The sequence below is a fragment of the Aegilops tauschii genome, chromosome 7 (assembly GCF_002575655.3).
Source record: "Aegilops tauschii subsp. strangulata cultivar AL8/78 chromosome 7, Aet v6.0, whole genome shotgun sequence".
NCBI classification, from domain to species: domain Eukaryota; kingdom Viridiplantae; phylum Streptophyta; class Magnoliopsida; order Poales; family Poaceae; genus Aegilops; species Aegilops tauschii.
The window spans coordinates 1,930,228-1,953,886 of NC_053041.3; the positions used below are offsets into that span (position 1 = coordinate 1,930,228).

Below are 23,659 nucleotides of genomic sequence, written 5' to 3' on the forward strand. Positions count from 1 at the left end.
ATGGGTGCGGCGTTAGTTGCTGAACATGACAACGCAGGCTACTAGCTCGTACGTCCCAATCATTATGGAAAAAAATCCCCGTCTTCAGCCAGGCTGCCCAATACTTTTCGGCAATACACACGTACTACTAGATACCTAGGTTAGTTTGGTTGGGATCAGGAGACAAGAAACGTACAGAGCTAGTGCGTAAGTAGACATGCAGGTGGAAGATTCGCGAAGCTAGCTAACACACGTACGTACCAAACAAATTGATCGTCAACTAGGCAATCTAAAAAAACCGCGGGAAGGCGCATCGAGCAAGTCTTAGGGCAGTCAAGCGCCAACACCGATGTGTGAGCAGCGTTCCGTCCACTAGCTGGTCGATCCCTTGTCCCACACCTTGCTAAAGTAAGAGCGAAAGTATCTTTCTATTCTCGAGCTCAAATTAAATGCTCCTGCTGTGACCTTTAAGACGGGAAGATGATGCCGGCCCCAAGAGAGAACAACGGTTAATAGGGCCGTCAACGTACAGTACACCCAAATTCGTCTCCCACTCACTCTGGTGAGCGCATGCAAGGGGGAGAAAATACGTGTTGTGGGCAGGGAGAATCTTCTAGTACTCCCAAATTCGTTTCCCACTCTGGTGAGCGTCCGCACTGCAGCCAGCCGTTGAATGTGTGAGTTCAGATTCAGACCGGCGAATACGTATATTATACCTTGCCACGCTTTCATAAATCTGTACCTCTGTTCAGACTTCCGAATATATTCTACAACAATTAAGTCTAGAACAGAACCTTTACAAATGCGCTTTCCATTCACCAGTTTAGACAAGTGCAAAAATATTCCTTAAAAAAAGAGAACACAAATCGTTTTCGAGCGAAAAAGAATACGCGTCTTTGGATGCTTTCCACGCGAACCAAAGTGCCCTAACTTGAAAGCAAAATCAGAGGCTGACCCTGAAACCACCCGTAACCGTCCAAACCGAGCAGTCCGGATGCATTTTACCATCCAACATGGTATTTTATCGGTTAACATCGGTTTTCCCGCAAACGAGAGGCAAACAAGGGGGCTTTGCGGCATCCGGATCGTTGCCACACCCGTCACCCTGGTCCCATTCAAAACCCTCTCCCACGCTTGCGCACTCTCCCACACAAAGCGGTTGTTGAGCGTTCATGCCGGTCGGGAGCGCCAACACCAAATTCATGACAGCTACGCGACCTCACTCTAGAGCCAGCATTGAAACGCCACGCCGGCCGAGAGCATAACCCGCGCCGTGCCCCTGTCTCCGCGCTTGTTCAATGCCAGTGCGACGTGATTGGATGGGACGGCTATCTAACGCATTCAAACCGTTCGCCCGTTTGTCTGTCCGCCGACATTAAACAGACACGGCGACCAAGAAACCAACTCCGGTGTCCGCATTGACAAACCCCGCCTCTAGCCCCGGCCGACACCCGCTATTTAAACATGGGCTTGCTCTGCACCATCTGCACTACAAACACGTCTTCTTCCTGTTCTCCTCCTTGCACCACCTCCAGCACGACCGCCAGCTCTAGGATGATGTGGAAGAGCCTCTCGACGGAACAGAAACACGAGGTGGAGGCCCTTGCAGCCGGCTGGCAAGGCTTTCATGTGCGGCAGATAGAGTTAGGCATGCCGGCGAGCTCGCCGGAGTTGAGTGACTATGACCCAACGATGGAGGACGCCTTCGACGACAAGCTGGAGCCCCTGCCCACGCCTGTCCATGTCGGCTTGACCGTGGAGTAGGTGTAGACGTACTTCGACGCCTTCATGCCGGATGAACAGCAGGCGCGACATCTGGTATCAGCTTTCCGGTAGGTGCAAGACGAGAAACGGTACAATCTCTCCCTCCTTGCGTATCACCGGTTGGCGGAGGGCGAAATCAATGGCAAGTTCGTGAGCGTGGATACCATGGCGGCGATGGCTGTGGAGTACCCGAACTCCGTGGAGGAGCAGTGGGCGCTCTAAGTAGCCGCGTGCAACGCTCGTGCGGCGGTGGCGGACAAGGATACCCAGGCAGTCGTCGATGGAAACGCCGCAATTTGTGTTGTTCGCGCTGACATGTAAACGATGTTGGCACCGCTACGGCGACAGGCCGACCCATCCACGTCTATCGTCAACCTAACCTTCACCTGTCATGGCCAGGTCGTGGACTTTGACAAGGAGGAGTAGAACATGGGAGGCGGTGGCGCCTTGTGTCCCATGTGGGGGCCACTTCGTGTCCCGTGTCTTACTTTTCCTCGCCGGTGACCGCACCTTTACTTCGGAGTTCACCGTCACCGGAATGGACACATAAGGGAACAACATGAACTCAGAGGACGATCAACGGCGAAGATTTAGACTAGTCTATGGTTCGGCCGCTTTTATTTAATGAAATGTAATTAATGTTGGCCGGTTTGATTGAAAATCAAACGGTTTGCATGAAAAATCATCCGATTTGTTCAAATTCAGTTTTAAATATATGCAGGCATGATTGGATGGCCGGCTCCCGCATCACTACCCGTGGACCAGTCCACGGACAGTGTCCGTTTTGGGTGGTCGGTGTTGGAGATGCCCTTTGAATGATCAATCAACATCCTAATTGATGAGCTGACTAATTTGCACTTTTGATTCCCTTGTGGATATATTCGTGCAAAAAGGAAAAGAAAAACGCGTTCGATCCATCTTGTCCGCCGTTGTTAAAGCTAGCTATCTAGCTGCTTATTCCATTCATTCTTAATCCCGTCGGCTGGTAGCCTCCCCTCCTTCTCCTTCCCCAATTAATTAAGCGTCTTACGCAAAACTGCTCTACTCTCAGGTGGTAGCTAGATACGAAAATGAAACCATTGCATCCACTTTTCCGTTTGGTTTTGGTACCAGATCTAATCTAATCTAATCTATTCTATTCTAAGCAGGATGAGTAGCATGGACGCCAAGCAACAACAATGCACAAGCGACGAGCCAAGTAAGCTACCATACCAATTGATAAAGCAGATTACAAATGATTTCGATGAAGAACGAATACTTGGGAGTGGTGGATTTGGAACAGTTTACAAGGTACGTACGTAGTAGTATATACTTATATGAATAATAATTAAAACCATGCACGCATGCATGTGTTTTCTGTTCTCTTGATCGATCGGCTCTTCTTTCATGGGTGATCAGCATGTACACCTCCATATTATCATTCCTTTTTACATGCTGCTGTTCTTCTTTTTCAGAAGAGCTCGATTGTCAATTTTTATGGACCACTAGATTATGTTAATTAGTGGTCATGCCTTGATTAGCATGGACCTTCCTGCTGCTATACAAGTACTCCCTCTGTAACTTAATGAAGACTTTTTTGACACTACCATGGTCTCTAAAAACATCTTATAAAAAGTTACAATGTGAGTAGGAAACAATATATCAGAGGAAATATTGCATTGTTAAATTTACACGGTAACAATGGGTGCACTGTGCCACCCGTCCATCTGCCGTCCATCCTCCCCAACCGATCGAACGGTTCTTCCTTAAAGCGTAATTAGGCTTGTATCCTCTGCCACAGCAGTACACACGACGCAGGTAAAACATGCATAGTACGATAGTCCAACATCTCGCCCCACGGGCACTGCAAAAATGCAACAACAAGTTTTCCGCTACAGTGCCTACGGTAGTACGTGCATGCAGATGTTGTGTACAGGTAGAAGAAGAAAATGAAGAGGAGGAGAACAAAAAGATCAAGAAAAGTTGCGAGACATCCTCTTTTTATGAAAATTTCCGGCCAGGAAAAGATCTTCGTAATTTTTTCAGCCTGTAATAGATGTTAAATCATGTTAAAAAAATTCCGAACACAGACGCATAGTAGTGCTAAAAAAATGAAAATTTGCATATTCACAAATTTGCAAGAAAAACTGGAATAATTTTAACTGAAATTAGAAAAAGAAAACCAGTTTTGCTACACTTGCACGCATGCAACCATGGAGATGTTGTAGCGAGCTAAGTACATCATGCATGCTGCCTAGGTCCCCTACTTATCTCCATATGGCCCATCTAACTCGTGTGTGCCGTACCTAAAGGTGTACCCTCCTGCCACGTTCGCACTCGACGGCAGCTCCTTTTCCTAATTCTACACCATTATGGACCATAACATGGTGTTACCACCGCAACCTTGGATTCAGATCCAGCGATCCAGAATAGTGGGGCACCGCATCGCGTGGTCACCAGATCCTCACTCTAATTTATATGCAATATTATGTATATCTGTATAAGGAGAACGGGGAATATGCCAATTAATTAATTTCTTCATAGGACGAGCAGAAGAAGTAAAAAATTAGTTGTATGCGAGCAATATAATCTACGTTCTAGTGTTTTTACAAGCTTCCTTACTTTATTTTATTTTGTTTTGAGTAGGACAAAAGCAAGACACAGTTGTCCGTGCTATAGAAAAATTAATGGATAATCATTTGTAGTGTATACACCGTTGCATTGTCGGCGTAAGATGGAGCAAACTGACATCATGTATGACATTACATTTCAAATTTCTTCAAGGAGCATATATTAATAGATAGTATGTCATAAAATGCACAACCTTATTATTGCATTTTAGTTGTATTTGTTACCATACTGTTAGGGACAACGGGTACATTAAAGTTGTACATTAGAGGTCACCGCTAAATAGCAACGACCGAATAAAGTACTGAAAAAAACAACTTCAGGGTATATCATAATGCTTTACCACATATTTACAGCAGATCACCCAAACTGACCATTTCCAATCAACTGGCAACAAAATTGAGGAAATAGGCCCACTCGTTAGGGTTGAGTTGGCCTACGATGCCACACATGTATCTCACATGAATACATAGCATATCTCATCCTAGGTAATGGCAGTGCGAGCATAATTAATTGTTGGTGTCATGTTCTTCTTCATCCTCCCCATCCTCCTCTGTCTTGGGAAAAAAGATGCATGACACCATAGGAAGCTAATGATAAACTCGCTTAGGGAGGGGGGGCATTGCACCTCGCCAGGGATAGGCACAAATGGTTCTGGTGGTTATTATGTGGCAGAGTAGCTTTGATCATGAAATCAAAAGATTAATTGAGGAGAAATACTTAGGAGGCTGAGCAGGTCATTTGGCCTAAAGATATAGTGATATAACTAATAGGGAGAACACAAAACTCCAGCGAGGCAGAGCATGTGAGGTGAAATTGGTGGCATGTTCATCTTAAGCTCCTCAAAACAACACACTTCTTGGTGATCTGAATCAGTTGGAGCTACTCCGGTTCCAATCTTGGTAGGTCGAAGATGTAGACCATCGGTTTGATTCTTCGAAGAGGAACTTTTGGATGGAAGAATATGATGAAGAAATCTCCGACATCACAACATCTCACAAAACCTAGGATCTGGACCCGCAAACCTATGATCCAGATCCGCAAAACACTAATCTCACTAGCTTTTGTCAGCGCTGGAGGGAGACTTGCCTTTTCGATGGGAATACTCTAAGTATGATTATGTCGAAGAATGTTTACCTAGGAAAAAAATGCAAATCAAATTCTCATTCGCTTCTATAAATTTATTTAAGCATGGCTTGTGGAGACTAGGAAGATTATAGGTTCACCATGGGGTTGCTTCACGACTGGAAGCCTGAGCACACTAATTGAGAATATTGGTGCTATCTGTGCCAAGAACAAGATAATAAACAAACATGAACCTAAAATAGATCACAAACCAAGAACACCCCTGATAACCCACAAGTATATTGGTGTTATCGTCTGTAGCCTTTTTCGACAAATAAGAGTGTCGAACCCAATGAGGAGCTAAAGGTAGAACAAATATTCCCTCAAGTTTTATTGACCACCAATACAACTCTACGCACACATAATGTTTGTTTTACCTAGAATAAGAATAAAACTAGAATTACTTTGCGAGAATAAAACTACGAATAAATTGCAAGATAATAAAAGTTAATTTTAGTAGAGAGCCTTTTGTCACAGAAGAAAGTTATTTTTCCCTAGGCAATCGATAACTAGACCGGCAATCATTATTGCAATTTTATATGAGGGAGATGCATGCGTTAACATACTTTCCATACTTGGATCATATGCACTTGTGGTTGGAACTCTAGAAAGCATCACAACTACCAAAGATCATTAAGGTAAAACCAACCATAGCATTAAATATCAAGTCCTCTTTACTCCCATACGCAACAACCCACTTATTCGGGTATGTATTTCAGTCACGCACACCACCCACCACAATCAAATCATGAACGTATTGCAACACCCTGTAGTGGGTATCCCTCATGTTTGCGCGACACAGAGGGCACCATAGGACAGCACCAAAAAAATATACAAGCCAAACCAATCATGATCATCAATCAACCCATAGGACAAAACAGATCTACTCAAACATTATAGGATAACCACATATCATTGGATAATAATATAGAGTGTTGAGCACCATGTTTAAGTAGAGAGTTGCAGCAGAAATAGATAGGTTACACCGCTGCATGGAGGGGGAGAAAGTTGGTGTTGACGGTAGCAATATTGTTGATGTAAATCGCCGTCACGATCCTTGCCCCGACGGCACTTCGGCGCCACAGGGAGAGAGGAGGAGAGAGCCCCCTCCTTATTCTTCTTCCTTGGCGTCCCCCCAAGATGGGAGGAGAGTTCCCCTCTGGTCCATGGCCTCCATGGAGGCGGAGGGACGGGAGCCCCTCTGAGATTGGATCTCTCCCTCTGTTCTCTTCCGTTTCGCATTCATGTTTTCTGGCTGAAAACCGTTTTTAAATATCCGGAGATCCGTAACTCCGATTGCGCTGAAATTTTAACACGATTTTTTCCTGATATAAGCTTCCTTGCACCCGAAGAAGAGCCCCAACTGACTTACGGGGTGCCCACTAGGCACCACCGCACGTCTGGGGTGGGGGGGGGGGGGGAGGCGCGCCCTGGTGGGTAGTGGAGGTCGTGTGCCTCCGTTTGCGTTTGTACTTTGTTTGATATGTATATTCTGCAAAGCAAAAAACATGCAACAAACAGGAACTGGCACTGGGCACTAGATCAATATGTTAGTCCCAAAAATTAATATTAAATATTGCCAAAAGTATATAAAATTTGTATAATATTGGCATCGAACAATAAAAAATTATAGATATGACGGAGACGTATCATGCCCTTCCCCCTATGGCGTGAGGTCAAACAATGCGTTCGAGCCAGATGGGGATCCCCTAGTGGAAGATAGAGTTGGTTCTTGGTGGAAGAGTCATGGCTAATGTTGGCAAGATTAGTGGGATGTGAGAAGGGAGAAGGGAAAAGAAGGGCATACAGGAGGTAATCATGTCTATCTAAGAATCAAGTGTGAGATATTCTATGTATGCATCCTCTTAGGCATTGACAACTAGGCCCACTATGTTAGATTTGCTACCAAATGACCAGAAGTGGACAATTTGAGTGATCTGTTAGAAATTAGGCAAGAAGTTTGATTTTATGAAAAATATATTTAAAAGTGTGGAAAACTGTTATGAGGTACCTCAAAGTTGTGGTATTAATTAATTTAATCAACCAACTAAACTATAGTGCTTGTATTTCTACGTTTTTGCAACACCATGCATCACTACAGCACAACAAGGATGTTGAGTATTAACAAGAAATGTCGGACAGGGTGTGCATGAAACTCGAGGAGAGATTGCCGTGAAAGTACTACATAGCAGTTCAGGGCTAGATGACAAGGAATTTCACAAAGAGTTCAACAATCTCAGGGGGCTCAAGCATCAAAATATTGTGGAGTTAGTGGGCTTCTGCAAAGAATCAGAGGAAGAACTTGCAGAGTTTGATGGAAAACAAGTTACCGCTACACGTATACATATGGCACTCTGCTTTGAGTATGTACATAAGGGTAGCTTAAACAAGCTTATTTCTGGTAATTAAGTTTGTGCCTTCTGCTCCACTTGCATTTACTTAACACAATAAAAGTTGTTCTTTAGATTTACATTTTTAGCAATAATACTATTTTTTCTCTTTGGTGCAGATGAAAACACCGGATTTAACTGGCCCACACGTTACAGAATAATCAAAGGGATCTGCGAGGGTCTAAAATATCTTCGTGAGGGGTTGGAATATCCCGTAATGCATTTTGACTTAAAACCTGATAATATATTGCTAGATAAGGATATGGTTCCGAAAATCGCAGATTTCGGTTTATCAAGGCTCTTTGGTAAAGAAAACACAAAAAAAACAATGAGTTCCATCGGCACATGGTAAGCATTCTATCAACGGATATGTCTAGGTAGTTGTAGAATCCATATGATATGTTTTTGTGTTTAGATTCATTTATTTTGGAAAAAGGTTTACGGGTTTTAATGAAAAGAGTAAAATGTATCTCTGGTCATTGAATTTGACCATCTCACTCACTTTGATCGCTGTATTCCAGAAAGATGTGATTACTAAGGTTGCTAAAGATGTCTAGTTATATCACTAGCTCATTTCCTCTATGTTTTTCTACTATATTTGTTTTGGTTAACCTTCGCTCTTGAGGTAGCAGGTCGCTTCAGCAGTAGCACCTTTTCTATCTGCTACCACGAGAGCATACTGGACAATAGCTTGTATTTGATAGATTAATTGTTGGTTAAACTCTTGTCTTAAAGAACCATAGTATGCATTATACTCCCTCCGTTTCTAAACTTTGTAGAGATTCCACTATGAACCACATATGGATGTATATAGATGCATTTTAGAGTGTAGCTTCACTCATTTTGCTTCGTATGTAGTCCATAGTGGAATGTTTAAAAAGACTTACATTTAGGAACGGAGGGAGTATACTAAAATGGAGGGAGTGTTATGGGGGGGGGGGGGGGGGGCTAATTTAAGACACACCAAAGGAAATGTTCTTCCCATCTAATATCCAACTGTTAGTATGTCGTATAATGTCAGCCGTGTCCATGTGATCGATCGTACGTGGCAACGACACTGTCTTGGCACCTAGCTGTGTGTTGGGATGTTGAGGAGACACACAACTCATTGTTACGAACTTTGATTTACTTCATATGTTGAATTAACATTTGGATTTCTTTCTTTCTAACAGAGATTATTGATAAGCAAAGCCCTAATTTGCCCGCCTCTCTTCAGTTAGTGCTGCAATGTCTTATGTGCATTCACTTTGATGCAAGTGTCTGGGAGATCAATAAAGTTTACCTTTTCAAATAAGAAATATTTTTTGCATCTACTTTCTTTTCTCTAGCTCTTCATTCCAAAATGTTACAATTTGTGCCATACATGGTGACATGCAGTGGATATTGGCCGCCGGAATACGTAAAGCATCAAATAATATCAAAAGAGTTTGACATATTTAGCTTGGGAGTTATCATTGTAAAGATAATGACCGGACATGAAGGCTACAGTCGTGTTGTTGAGATGACGACTCGGAAATCTGTTATACTTGTAAGAATAAGTTTTTTGTCATGCTATTTCCAACATCTATATTGGATAACCACTATGTTATGTTTGACCTGTGTGTACTATACCGTTCTAACTTTGTTTCTAATATTATTGAAGGTACATAATAACTGGAGGAAAAAGATACATCAAAGTCACAAGCCACTAGTTGATGTATACTGCTGCCAGGTGAAGAGATGCATTGAGGTAGCATTAGACTGCTTGAAGTCAAACCGACAAGAAAGGCCTACTATACAAGATATTGTTTCTAGTTTGAACGAGACTGAAACTTTGATTAGTGACCAAGGGCTACATACAGAAAAGGTGACGTGTTACTTGTGACACATGGCATGTTCATTTATCCTGGATTAGCTTGTAACTTTTATAGTTTATGTCCTAGTGCCTCTTTGATTCACATGATTATAAATGCATGAATATAAAATATGTAGGATTTTAATGTCACGCCATCTTATATTCTACTCTCTCCGGTTCACAGATAAGTAATGTTTTGGTGATTCACGTGTTCTTCAAGATTTAACTGTGAACACTAATTTCTACTATAGTATATGCATAAAATCAAGAAAACAATATTTTTTGCAATAAATTTTGAGACAAATCTATAGATATGATTTCAAGATTCCAGTCCAGAAATTTTAAAAAATAAGTCTAGTCTAGAGAATGGGGATGGTAAATGATGATCAGCATTATACTAGCACGTACATGGACCGCACGCATGCTTGCTTTATTTGTTGAAGTGATACTACTACTCTAAGTTTATCCTTGTGTTGAAAAGAAAAAAATATGGTCACTCTTCCGTGGGCTTATACATACAGCTCCTTGTTTTCTTTATGATATGTAGTTTAATCAGGATGACCTTGGAGAATCCATTCTGCGCTCCTCCAGGCCTTCTTCAGGTTAATGCTTGCTGTCTTTAAGAAATAATAATAGTAAAAACTAACCTAGCTACAAGAATGCACTAAGTTCACACGAGTCCATAACTTAACTTTTTGAATTTACAAGGGCACAATGAAGCTAGCAGCTGGTCTACTCAGAGGAAGAGCTGTTTACCCATTCCAAAGCCCAAGGCTATGACATTCCAGGAGATTGACCACATCACAGGTGGTTTCTCTGAAGAGCGACTACTTGGAGAGGGTAGGAGTGGAAAGGTTTACAAGGTACGTACGTACTCCCTCCGATCGATAATAAGTGCCGCAGTTCTGAACTAAAGTTTAACTAACCTTAGTTCGAAATTATGACACTTATTTTGGATTGGAAGGAGTATGATCAACTAGCTTTTATAGTACATTGCCTCTGGTAAGCAAAATTAAGAATCCATTTTCTAATAAGATGTGTTAAATATATATAGGGAATCTGTGAGGATGGACAAGTTCTTGCTGTGAAGGTTCACAGTAGTATGCCAGCACTCGAGAACGTCCTTGATCCTTCGCCGCAAAGGTCATTTAATCGTTCCCTGCATAGGTCTGGTCACGTAGTATTGTTCGAAAATCAAAATATTGTCAGGTTAGCTGGTTACTGCTATAGAAAACACAGCAAACTTATAGAGCATGAAGGAGGAGGTTATGTGTATGACGATGAGATGCAAAGGATATTCTTCTTCGAGTATTTGCCAAATGGATCCCTTGAGCGACATATTTCAGGTATATATGACGCCGCAACATGCATGCGGCAAGATATATTTTTATTATATATCTGGCATTTGAAGAATAAAATTAACACTCTAAGCATTTTTGGGATACTATATCTGTCTCCTTTCGACAGATATTCATTCTGGGCTGGACTGGCACACACGCTACAGAATAATTAAGGGCACTTGCGTGGGTTTGAAACACCTCCATGAGGGGACTATTTATCATTTAAATCTAAAGCCTAGCAATATATTGCTGGATGATAATATGCGGCCAAAAATAGATGACCTCAATGTATCAAACATCATCTATGACCATAAATATTTACCAAGAGGGATGCTTATACAACAACACTATGTGCTACAGGCTAAAGTTGGATTACCGTGAGTTAATTTCAATTTCTTTTCAAGTAATAGTTTAAATTAGCGTTTTCTTTACACTGGCTGTATCTTAATATTTCTCATCTGACTGCACCCAGTGAATATATGCCGCCAGAATTTGTTGAGAAACAAATAGCGACAAAATGGTATGACATATACAGCCTGGGTGTTGTAATAATAGAGATCATGACCGGGAATAGGTATAGTTTGGGAAGCCTTGAGATGTCCTCTAAGGGGTTCATTGATCGGGTAAAATTTCTTCTTTTTTTGGAAATATCTTTGCACCATTCATGATCATTTCTTGTAGTAATAAAATTCAGTGTGTTTTAACATTAATTTTGTGTGGTATTTATTCCAATTTCATAGGTATGTGTAAATTGGAGGAAGAGGTTACAAGAAACAGTGAAGGGCACATCAGTTGAAGGATACTGCCAACAAGTTAAGAAATGCCTGGAAATTGCGTTCAAGTGCGTGGAGGCCAGTAGACACAAAAGACCCACCATGGAGAATATTGTAAATACTCTGAACAAAACAGAAACTTTGATTCACAGTGATTCACTGCTTGACACCGACCCACTGGAGCTCTGCTTCCTACCATTCATAAAGAAAAAGGCCATGAGTTCCTGCTCGTTGAGGCTAGACAACAAGGGAAACGATCCCGTCGCATTCATGCTTGTGGCCAACAGACCCAAGATGTACTTGACAAAGAAGCCGATCTGCGGCGTTGTGCCATCAAGGTGTGCCTATACCCTCACACTCACAATAATGCCCAATAAGCAGCAGCATGTACTACCGCCGTCCTTGCCTTCGGATAGCGGTGAATTCTTCACGTTGTATAGCGTCGAGTTGGGTGGATACGACCTCCTCGATGTTGACAAAGATCACATCACCGTCGAGTACGATACATTCTTTAAGAAAGCCAAAGAGATGCCTGGTGCCAGAGATGAGGTAGTGCAAGGGGTGATGTTGAAGGTTATCTCCTGTGATAGACCAGCTGCCGAATCAGGGACATCATCTGAGGTAATTTAGCTATATAACCCTGAGGTTGTTGTGTTGGCCTTGTTGAATCATATATAATATATGCATATATTTCAGATCATAACCACACCTGAAGCTCGTGAAGTTTCGTCCATTGATGTGCATCCAACTGAGCCAGGGTGAGTGCGTGCGTTCTTGCTAATCAATCCCTCGTACATGTACCAGTATTGCCAGCTATATGAAGTATATGCTTTTGTTTGCGGGGAAATATGTATAGAGTATGTTTAAGGTTGATGAAACTATATGGTAATGATATATGCAGGATTATGACGACGAATCCCGTGGGGAGCCTTCGTATTTGGAATTACAGCACAATGGTACGTGGGTTTTCTTAATTTATTTGGTGTCCATACTATTATATACTCACTATTATGCATCTGTATTTCAATTCAATACTGACTCATGTTACTTATGTATGTTCATCTGACTGGCCGCAGGCTATGATGAACTCACTTGAATTAGTGGAATATGAACCAGGCAAGCATGTTTAAATAGTTTCTGGTCAAATATATTCCATATTAACATCTAGTTTTCTTGCTCATACATCATATATTCTGGTCATGCAGTTCATGCAGCTAAATTATCGCACGAGAGAAATGGCTCGTCGCCGGTGACAGCAATGGGGGCATCCACGTGTACAATTACAACCAAAACCAACATGTCAGGACCTTGAATGCTCACGATGGTTGCATCACAACCTTGGCAGTGCATCCAACAGATCCGTTTGTGTTGTCATTGTCGTCTGATGATGATGATCACCTGATTAAGCTTTGGGACTGGAACAAGGACTGGAAATGCACCCGGACATTTCAGGGGCACACTGATAAAGTGACACAAATAACCTTTAACCCAGAGAACAAGGACAGTTTTGCTAGTACTTCATGGGATGGCACAATAAAGGTTAATTTGTGTGCTTTTTAATTGTAACTCATTCTTCACCTTGGCCTTCCATCCGAGCCGCATTTTTTATCACATGCAAAACATAACTTTCTAGCATGCATGTTGTAAAACTACCTCAATTATTGTTGTAAAATTACAACATATTTCTTTAGTGTGATATTGACGTGGCACATTTTTATCTCATGCAAAACGTAACTTTCTAGCATGCATGTTGTAAAATTGTGTCACTCTTTTTGTACAGTGGGAGACTCAACCTCCTCGCTCCCAAGTGTAATATTACCTCGAGTGTTTTTCCTTCTTACATTTTTAAGTTGTGGCGAATAGTCTAACCCTTCAAATTCTTTGGTTATTTATTTTATATGTACTTAAGATATAACTAGCATTTGTAATTGACAGATCTGGAGTATCTGTTGTGATGATACTAGTAGCACCATCACATTGAAACTGGATGAGAATGGGCTATCTGTTGATTACTTCACACGCCTTAATCGGCAGCATCTTATCGTGGGCTGTAAGGATAGGACTCCACAGGTGCCATCTCTTGAAGAATACATTCAATTAATTCTAGCTAGCTATGAAGTTGCCATACATGACATATGATTAACCATTTTCCTCTTCTTTTATGTTGTTGTTGTTGTTGTTGTTGTTGTTGTTGTTGTTGTTGTTGTTGTTGTTGTTGTTGTTGTTGTTGTTGTTATTGTTGTTGTTGTTGTTGCTGCTGCTGCTGTTGCTGTTGTTATTGAAGAATCAGATATGGGAATTAGAGATGAAAGAATGTGTTGATAAGCTAGAAGGGCATGTGGACAGTATCTGTGTCGTCCATTTGCACCCTGAGCTTCCAATTCTAATTACAGGTTCACTTGACGGGACCGTACGCGTATGGAACTCCACTACCTACAAGTACGCAATGCTTCAGTTTGTCTTCCTTTACGGCCACATACTACTACAGTCCTACACATATTGTTGAGCTCCTTAATTAACAGTGCATAACCTCACTAACCTTACAGGCTTGAGAACATCATCAGTTTTGGCCTCGGTGCAGTTTATGCTTTTGGATGTATAAAGGGCTCAACAAGGTAATGGACAATGAATCATTCCTGTCAATTCTCTAATTTACGAGCTAATTCAGAACTAATGGCTGATCTGGTATGTATTATACATGTTGCTAAAAATTATACTCCAAGTAAAAGAAAGAAAAAGGAAACTGTACGGCGTAATATTTTGAAGTTGAATCTACAATATACTTAACAAGTATGAGTGTGGCGGTCCTCCAAATCAGCTATAGCGGGCTATAGCCGGCTAATAGCGGACTATTGTGCATGAGTACCATTTAGTGGCACCCTGTTAAAAAGGCTACAACGAGGCTATAGCCGGCTATTTAAAACTATGCAAGTAGCTAGGCATGCAGGATTACTTCCCTCGCTAGCTACTTCCTTCTACATATGTCTGCTACAGATTTCAACTTTCCAATTACCGTAACGCATCTGAACTTCACAAGTGTGTGTTATTACAGATCTCAACAGCATCACTCATCTTGTAATGAACTGTGAAATACTCCTTCATGTACTTTTTTTTTTGCGGGTAAATACTCCTTCATGTACTTGTTGTCATCCTCTGTATATTATATTGTCTTAGTTTTGGGGCAACATGTTTAAACTACTAATTGTTAACCAAATGACGTACTGATTGACTTGTGTAGGATCGTGGTCGGGTGTCACCAAGGAATAGCAACAATGGAAATTTCTTTGCCTTTCCTGGTCTCCAACCATTCGCACCTCTCGGACTACAGCGACACGTCTACATCCATCCCATTCCTGTCTTCGGATTCCATCATGCCTTCCTCACCCTCTCTCACCCTATCGCTCCCTTTCCAAGATGTCGTATCAGCCATGAGAGGGCCCGCAAGGACTCAGCTGCCAAGGTGCACCATAGTTGAAAGATTGCCACGGTCGAGAGCACCAACAGGACTGCCAAACTCAACAAAGCCATGGCATTCAAGTCAAACATTAGCAAGGCGTTTGAAGGGCTCGTGGACACCATCAACCGCTTCAGCTTGCTCAAGAAGGCCCCCTAAAAAAGGGGGAGTTCCGTGCCGTAGACGGTGAGCTGCGTGGCCTCAAGGCGCTAGATGAGGTGGACTCTCTAACCCCATGATTGATCAGATCCAAAAAGGAGCATGTCGAGCCTTCCTGCGAGCTTTTGTGACCCCTGTCATCTTCACTTGTGTTTGTTCTTAGGTTGCTTTTGCGCTAGGTTTAGTTATGGTATTTCCATGTTCTGTTCGATCATTCGCTAGTATCTCTTTCAAGTGAAGTAAGCGTAATCACCAAGATGTGTGTTTAGATTTAAGCTGGTGTTGGCCCTAAACTTTATGAATGGCGCTTCTTTTACTTTCGCTTCCCGGAATGTGCATACTTTAGGCGATGACAAGAAGTGGCGTGATAAGCAAATGCGGTAAGCAACCTTAAAATAACAATGTCTACATAAGATGTGTCATCATATTACTTTCTAAAGTAGTTCCCATTTGTCCCTCCTCCCCTCTCATTGTGGTATCTACGCTTGCTAACATTTCCGATTCAAAGTACAAATCCTCCCTCCCACTAGAGAAAAACCATATTTTGCCTTGTGTTTCTTGGTAGGCCGAGAGTATTTTATCGACCACTCGGCTTATGGCGCTATATGCCGAGTATTAACGTCACGGTGCAAGAAGAAACACAACCCCTTGGCTTACTATGCCCGTATATCGTGAGAAGCCTAACAATCACTCGGAATGTAGAAGAATGCTCGGCGTATAAAAACAAAAGCACTTGGCTTTTTTGGCCAGCGTGGACACATGGTTGTGCTCATCGCGCTTGACAACACCATGGCATGGAAGTGTGTAAGCCGTGTGTCACACATCTAAGCCGCGTGTCTCTAATGGCACGCACGGTGTAATTAAGGCGGTCAGCTCTGACTGCAGGTGGTTGCTCACACACAACCTCGTCATTTGGACACATCTCATCGTCCATGTAGTTGTTGGTATTCCGAGGCTGCCATTAATGGCGGTATAACGCCAACGGGCACTAACCTCCCCGCTCTCTCTCGCCTATAAATACCCCCGTCCACCCCTCATTCCTCCGCTGCACACCACTACAACATCCATCTTCACAGCCTTGGCCGCCTTCAACTCCGAAACGCTAGCCATGGACCTCCACCTCCACCTGCACGGCCATGCCCCGTCACGACTATGATGCCGGTAGAAGCACCTAGAACCCACATAGCCTATCCTTCATGAAGGCAGAAGAGCTCGCACGGTATGGCTGCATGGTGCCTCCGGACATGTGTCTGCTGAGAGGTTGGCACACCACTAGTAGAAAACAGGGCTTTGGTCTAGGCCTGGCCAGCCCATTAGTCCCGGTTCAGTCACGAACCGGGACCCATGGGGCATAGGTCCCGGTTTGTGAGCCCAGGGGGCCGGCCGGGCCTCGTGCGGCATTTGTCCTGGTTCATCTGTCCCCTTTGGTCCCGATTCCAGACACGAACCGGGACCAATGGGCCTCGCTCCTGGCCCACAACCATTGGTCTCGGTTCATGGGTGGAACCGGGACTAAAGGGGGGCCTTTAGTCCCGGTTCCAGCCACGAACCGGGACCAATGATGTGCCTATATATACCCCCTCGCCCGCAAGCAGAGCACTCCACTGCTCTTTTTTTTCTGGTCGGCGAGGGGAGGGCTTTGTGGTGCTCTAGCTCACCTCCTATGCACATGAGGTGTTCGATGAAATGCCCGAGCCACACTACTTAAGCTTTCTCATGTCCAAGATCGACCTCCAAACTCCATTTTCCTCAAGATTTGTCTAGGTTTAGCGGTCCGTCACGTCCCGTCCCCGTCTTCACCTCCGTTGATCGCCCGCGCCGATCTCGTCGCCGGCACCACCGTGGTGAGCCTCTTATTCTTATCTTCTTTCTAAAAAAATTCTTACTTGTATGACTTAGATCAATTGTTACCTTGGTTGCGATTATGATCGCATTTTCTTACTTTTATTATTTTTTGTTATTATATAGTGCGATGGTTTTGGTATCCGCCTCCGTCGGCCCTCGTCCTGTCTATGATTCGGATGTGGTATATATATATTATATTTTATAACTATTTGGTTCATTTATTGTTTATGACAATTATGCCGACAAACGTGACATAGATTTTTTTATCTAGGAGGTATGTGAACCGGAAATTCCAACCGACCCTATTGTCGAGAGGTTAAATTTAGTTGAAGAAGAAAACAATTACTTGAAGGAAATATTAAAAAAAAATTGAGGAGGAGAAGATGATATTGGAGGTTCATGTTGCGGATGTCATCGATGATCACAAGATCAAGATGGATGTAATGCGCTTGAAGATTAGAAAGATTAGAAAATTTGTCATTCATACCGAGACTTGGTATCATTATGCCGTTGGATCAATTGTTAGCTTGGTTGCGATTATTATCGCATTCGTTGTTGCATTGAAATGTTTTACATAGTTTTAATGTATGGTTTAATTAGATGCTCCGGAGAGCTATATGTTGTTCAATGAGAACTATGTATGTACTTTCATTTTAATGTGATGATCAACTTCTATTAATTTGGTCACTTATCTATTCATGATGTTCTGTAATGGTTTTTGACACACTTAATTATATATAATGCACGCAGATGAACCGGCAATGGATGTACGGTAACAGACGCACCTCCGAGTACATTGAGTGCCTGCATAATTTTCTCGCAGTGCCTGAGGCAAACAAGCAGAATGGTTTTATGTGTTGTCCATGCCCTAGTTGTGGGAATACGAAGTCTTACTCTGACTCGAAAACCCTTCACACCCACCTGCTTTATAAGGGTTTCATGCCACACTATAATGTTTGGACCAAGCACGGAGAAATAGGGGTTATGATGGAAAACAGCAAAGAAGAAGAGGATGATGACAACTATGTGCCGCCTGAATACGGTGATGTTGCAACAGGGGAAACTGAAGATCAAGAGGAACCAGACGATGTGCCTAATGATGATCTCTGCCAGGTCATTGTTGATGCAAAGAGACGGTGCGAAAGTGAAAAGGAGAAGCTGAAGTTCGATCGCATGTTAGAGGATCACAAAAAAGGGTTGTACCCCAATTACGAAGATGGCAACACAAAGCTCGGTACCGTACTGGAATTGTTGCAGTGGAAGGCAGAGAATGGTGTACCTGACAAAGGATTTGAGAAGTTACTGAAAATATTGAAGAAGAAGCTTCCAAAGGATAACGAATTGCCCGACAGTACGTATGCAGCAAAGAAGGTCGTATGCCCTCTAGGATTGGAGGTGCAGAAGATACATGCATGCCCTAATGACTGCATCCTCTACCGCGGTGCGTACGAGGATTTGAACGCATGCCCGTTATGCGGTGCATTGCGGTAAGATGACCCTGGTGATGTTGACGGCGAGCGCCCGAGGAAGAGGGTTCCTGCCAAGGTGATGTGGTATGCTCCTATAATACCACGGTTGAAACGTCTGTTCAGAAACAAAGAGCATGCCAAGTTGATGCGATGGAACAGAGAGGACCGTAAGAAAGACGAGAAGTTGACAGCACCCGCTGACGGGTTGAAGTGGAGAAAAATCGAGAGAAAGTATTGGGAGGTGTTTGCAGGTGACGCAAGGAACGTATGGCTTGGTTTAAGCGCGGATGACATTAATCCTTTTGGGGAGCAGAGCAGCAATCACAGCACCTGGCCCGTGACTCTATGTATCTATAACCTTCCTCCTTGGCTGTGCATGAAGAGGAAGTTCATTATAATGCCAGTTCTCATCCAAGGCCCTAAGCAACTCTGCAACGACATTGATGTGTACCTAAGGCCATTAGTTGAAGAACTTTTACAGTTGTGGAATGGAAATGGTGTACGTGTGTGGGATGAGCACAGATAGGAGGAATTTGACCTGCATGCATTGCTGTTTGTAACCATCAATGATTGGCCTGCTCTAAGTAACCTTTCAGGACAGACAAACAAGGGATACCACGCATGCACGCACTGTTTAGCTAACACCGAAAGTATATACCTAGACAAATGCAGGAAGAATGTGTACCTGGGGCATCGTCGATTTCTTCCGACCAACCATCAATGTTGAAAGAAAGGCAAGCATTTAAAAGGCAAGGCAGATCACCGGAAGAAGCCCGCCATGCGTACCGGTGATCACGTACTTGCTATGGTCAATGATTTACACGTAATCTTTGGAAAGGGTCCCGGCGGACTATCTGTTCCAAATGACGCAGAGGGATGCGCACCCATGTGGAAGAAGAAATCTATATTTTGGGACCTACCCTATTGGAAAGACCTGGAGGTCCGCTAGGCTTCTTGGGCGTGTATGGGAACCTGCTAGAACCTGCTATAGGCTTCTTGGGCGTCTATGGGAAGACAAAAGATACACCGGAGGCACGGGAGGACCTGCAACCTTTGCACGAAAAAGACGGCATGCCTCCAAAGCAGTATGAAGGTCCTGCCAGCTATCTCTTACCGAAGAAGAGAAGGAAATCTTCTTTGAATGCCTGCTCAGTATGAAAGTCCCGTCTGGCTTCTCGTCGAATATAAAGGGAATACTAAATATGGCAGAGAAAAAGTTCCTGAATCTAAAGTCTCATGACTGCCACGTGATTATGACGCAACTGCTTCCGGTTGCATTGAGGGGGCTTCTACCGGAAAACGTTCGATTAGCCATTGTGAAGCTATGTGCATTCCTCAATGCAATCTCTCAGAAGGTGATCGATCCAGAAATCCTACCAAGGTTAAGGAGTGACATGGCGCAATGTTGTCAGTTTCGAGCTGGTGTTCCCACCATCCTTCTTCAATATCATGATGCACGTCCTAGTTCATCTAGTCGACGAGATTGTCATCCTGGGCCCTGTATTTCTACACAATATGTTCCCCTTTGAGAGGTTCATGGGAGTCCTAAAAAAGTATGTCCGTAACCGCGCTAGGCCAAAAGGAAGCATCTCCATGGGCCATCAAATAGAGGATGTCATTGGATTTTGTGTTGACTTCATTCCTGGCCTTAAGAAGATTGGTCTCTCTCAATCGCGGTATGAGGGGAGACTGACTGGAAAAGGCATGCTAGGAGGGGACTCAATAATATGTAGGGACGGGCATTCTTAGTCTCAAGCACACCACACAGTTCTACAGAACTCTACCTTGATGACCGCGTATGTCGATGAACACAAGAACATTCTGCGCTCCAAACACCCGGAGCAGTGTGACGACTGGATTACATGTGAACACATCAGGACTTTCGGCAGTTGGTTGGAAACACGTCTCAGAGGTGACAACACTGTTTCTGATGAGCTGTACTCGTTGTCCAGGGGACCATCTTCGACTGTATTGACTTACAAAGGATACGAGATAAATGGGAATACATTTTACACGATCGCCCAACATCAAAAGAGCTCCAACCAAAACAGCGGTGTCCGCTTTGATGCAGCAATGAAGAGGGGAAATGACACATATTATGGTTACATAGTGGAGATATGGGAACTTGACTACGGACATGATTTTAAGGATCCCTTTGTTTCAGTGCAAATGGGTCAATCTGCCAGGAGGCGGGGTACAGGTAAACCCACAGTACGGAATGACAATAGTGGATCTGGACAATCTTGGGTACACAGACGAACCATTCGTCCTAGCCAATGATGTGGCACAAGTTTTCTATGTGAAGGACATGCCTACCAAACCGAGAAAAAGAAAAGATAAGGAAGTGAATACATCATACGATGAGCCAAAGCACCACATAGTTCTTTTAGGAAAAAGAGACATCGTGGGATTGGAGGGCAAGACAGAAATGTCTGAAGATTATGAAAAGTTTCATGAAATTCCTCCCTTCAAAGTCAAGGCTGACCCAAGTACCCTGTTAAACAATGAAGATTATCCATGGTTACGGCGCAATAAGCAAAGGACACATGCGAAGAAAAAGTGAAGACTTTCTCTCCACAACTATTATGATGATGCCTTTGATCTAGAATATCACTGCAGTTACATGTGAAGAGATTGTCCATTTTGTACACGAAGTGCATCCAGTTTTGTCGTAACCCTCTCAACATTTTAGCACATGCTATGTGGGTGAAATGATGATACCATGCCAACTTTCAACCTCTTCAGAGTTCATTTCTAGTGCTTTTCAATTTCAGGGTCATATAGCTAAAAAAATCAGTAAATGCGTGAAAAATAACAAATGAAGTCAGAAAAGGTTGAAAATTGATGATGTGGCTTTGAATGGTGCATTTTGAACACATAAAAAGTCTGGAGTTCAAATAAGTTCAAAAAAATGAAATCCCTTTGTACAGATGAGTTTTCGTCTGAAACCCTGATACTTCGAAAGAGATTGTCCGTTTTGTACATGAAGTGCATCCAGTTTTTGCCGTAACCCTCTCAACTTTTTTGCACATACTATGCGGGTGAAATAATGATACCATGCCTACTTTCAACCTTTTCAGAGTTCATTTATACTGCTTTTCAATTTCAGGGTCATATAGCTCAAAAAAAATCAGTAAATGCATGAAAAATAACAAATGAAGTCAGAAAGGGTTGAAAATTTATGATGTGGCTTTGAATGGTGCATTTTGAACACACAAAAAGTCTGGAGTTCAAATAAGTAAAAAAAGTGAAATCCCTTTGTAACAAATGAGTTTTCGTCTGAAACCCTGATACTTCGAAAGAGATTGTCCGTTTTGTATACGCAGTGCATCCAGTTTTTGTCGTAACCCTCTCAACTTTTTAGCACATGCTATGTACGTGAAATGATGATACCATGCCAACTTTCAACCTTTTCAGAGTTCATTGGTAATGCTTTTCAATTTCAGGGTCATTTAGCGCAAAAAGAATGAACTAAAAATAATCAATTAAAATATTCTGTTATGATCAACTAAATCAAAACTATAATATTCTTCAATAGCAAAAAGAATCAACTAAAAAGCTTTTATAAAAATCTAATAGCAAAAGGAATCAACTAAAAAGCTTTTATAAACCTCTAGTATTTTTTAAACTAAAATTATATAAAATTTATGCAACTAAAATTATCAAAGTATTTTTTGTTCATAACATTAATGGCAAATAGAATTTTCATAAAGAAATTTTTTGTTAGAAACTTTAATAGCAAACTAAAATAACAAAATATGTTCTCTATTGAAATGGACAATTAAAATAACCTAAAAATTACCAAATTTAATATAATGATAAAACACAATAATATTAAATAGCAGGAAAAATAATCACTCACAAATCTATTTTATAGTAAAGTTATTCACAAACTAGTGATTGACACAAATTTAAAAGAATTCAAATTTAAACTATTCAAATTTGAAAATTAATGGCACTAACAGAAAGTCTATAATTTTTGTGACCTAACAGCAAAAAGAATCACTGGAAAACTGCAAAAAGAGCAAAAAAGTAAATAAAACAAAAAACAGAAGAAAAAAATGCCACCTGTTGGGCCACCATGGCCTGAATACGACTAGAAACCCAGCTAGTTGGGCCAGGAGTCAGGCCCGCGAAAGGCCAGCAAGCCCACAGGTATAGCAGTGTGAGATTAGGCCCATAGGCCTGCAGTTCAGAGGAGTTCGAGAGAGATGGCGGGGCAGCACTTATAAACAGGTGCGGCCGCTCCTCAGCTCGCGAGGTGGGAATAAACATCCCACCGCACCGCGGCTTTGGCAGGCGCAGGCCATTGGTCCCGGTTGGTGCCACGAACCGGGACCAATGCATATCTTTGGTCCCGGTTCGTGGCACCAACCGGGAGCAATGCCCACCTTTGGTCCCGATTCGTGCCACCAACCTGGACCAAAGGTCTCTGCTTCCCGCCCTTTGGGCTGCTGAAAAGAGACCTTTGGTCCCGGTTGGTGGCATGAATCGGGACCAAAGGTGGGCATTGCTCCCGGTTGGTGGCACGAATCGGGACCAAAGGGGGGCATTCATCCCGGTTCCTGCCTCAAACCGGGACCAAAGGATTTCCTATATAACCCAACACTTAGGAATTTGCCCCCACCCGCCATTCGTCTCTCGAACGCCGCCAGACTGCTCCTCGACGCCGCGCCCCTGCCCCGACGTTGCAGTCGCCGCCGTCCTCGTTGACCCCGTCGCCGGCCTCCAGCCGTTGTCGTCGCTAGCGCCCCTGCCCCGGCTCGCCCCCGTCGTCGCCGTCGCCCTGCCCCGCCCCCGTCGTTGCCGTCGACCCCTGCCCCGAGCGCGCACCCCTGCCCAGTCGACGTCGTCGTCGTCGCCGTCCTCGCCGTCCTCGTCCTCACCGCTGACCCCGCGCCCTGCCTCGGCCCCCCCATC

The 23,659-nt window shown here is 43.1% G+C and overlaps 1 protein-coding gene across 1 annotated transcript; it reads left to right on the forward strand.

Annotated features, from left to right (window-relative positions):
• Positions 1 to 1,536: 1,536 nt before the first annotated feature.
• On the forward strand, positions 1,537 to 15,745 carry LOC109750171 (uncharacterized). The gene is made up of 14 exons (XM_073502787.1): positions 1,537 to 1,739; positions 2,892 to 3,033; positions 10,247 to 10,301; positions 10,408 to 10,562; positions 10,754 to 11,045; positions 11,167 to 11,416; positions 11,512 to 11,662; positions 11,780 to 12,433; positions 12,509 to 12,570; positions 12,714 to 12,768; positions 12,889 to 12,928; positions 13,018 to 14,251; positions 14,359 to 14,427; positions 15,051 to 15,745. Exons 1-12 carry the CDS (start codon positions 1,537 to 1,539, stop codon positions 13,122 to 13,124), a joined length of 2,166 nt encoding a protein of 721 aa, XP_073358888.1. The 3' UTR covers positions 13,125 to 14,251; positions 14,359 to 14,427; positions 15,051 to 15,745.
• The last annotated feature ends 7,914 nt before the right edge of the window (positions 15,746 to 23,659 follow it).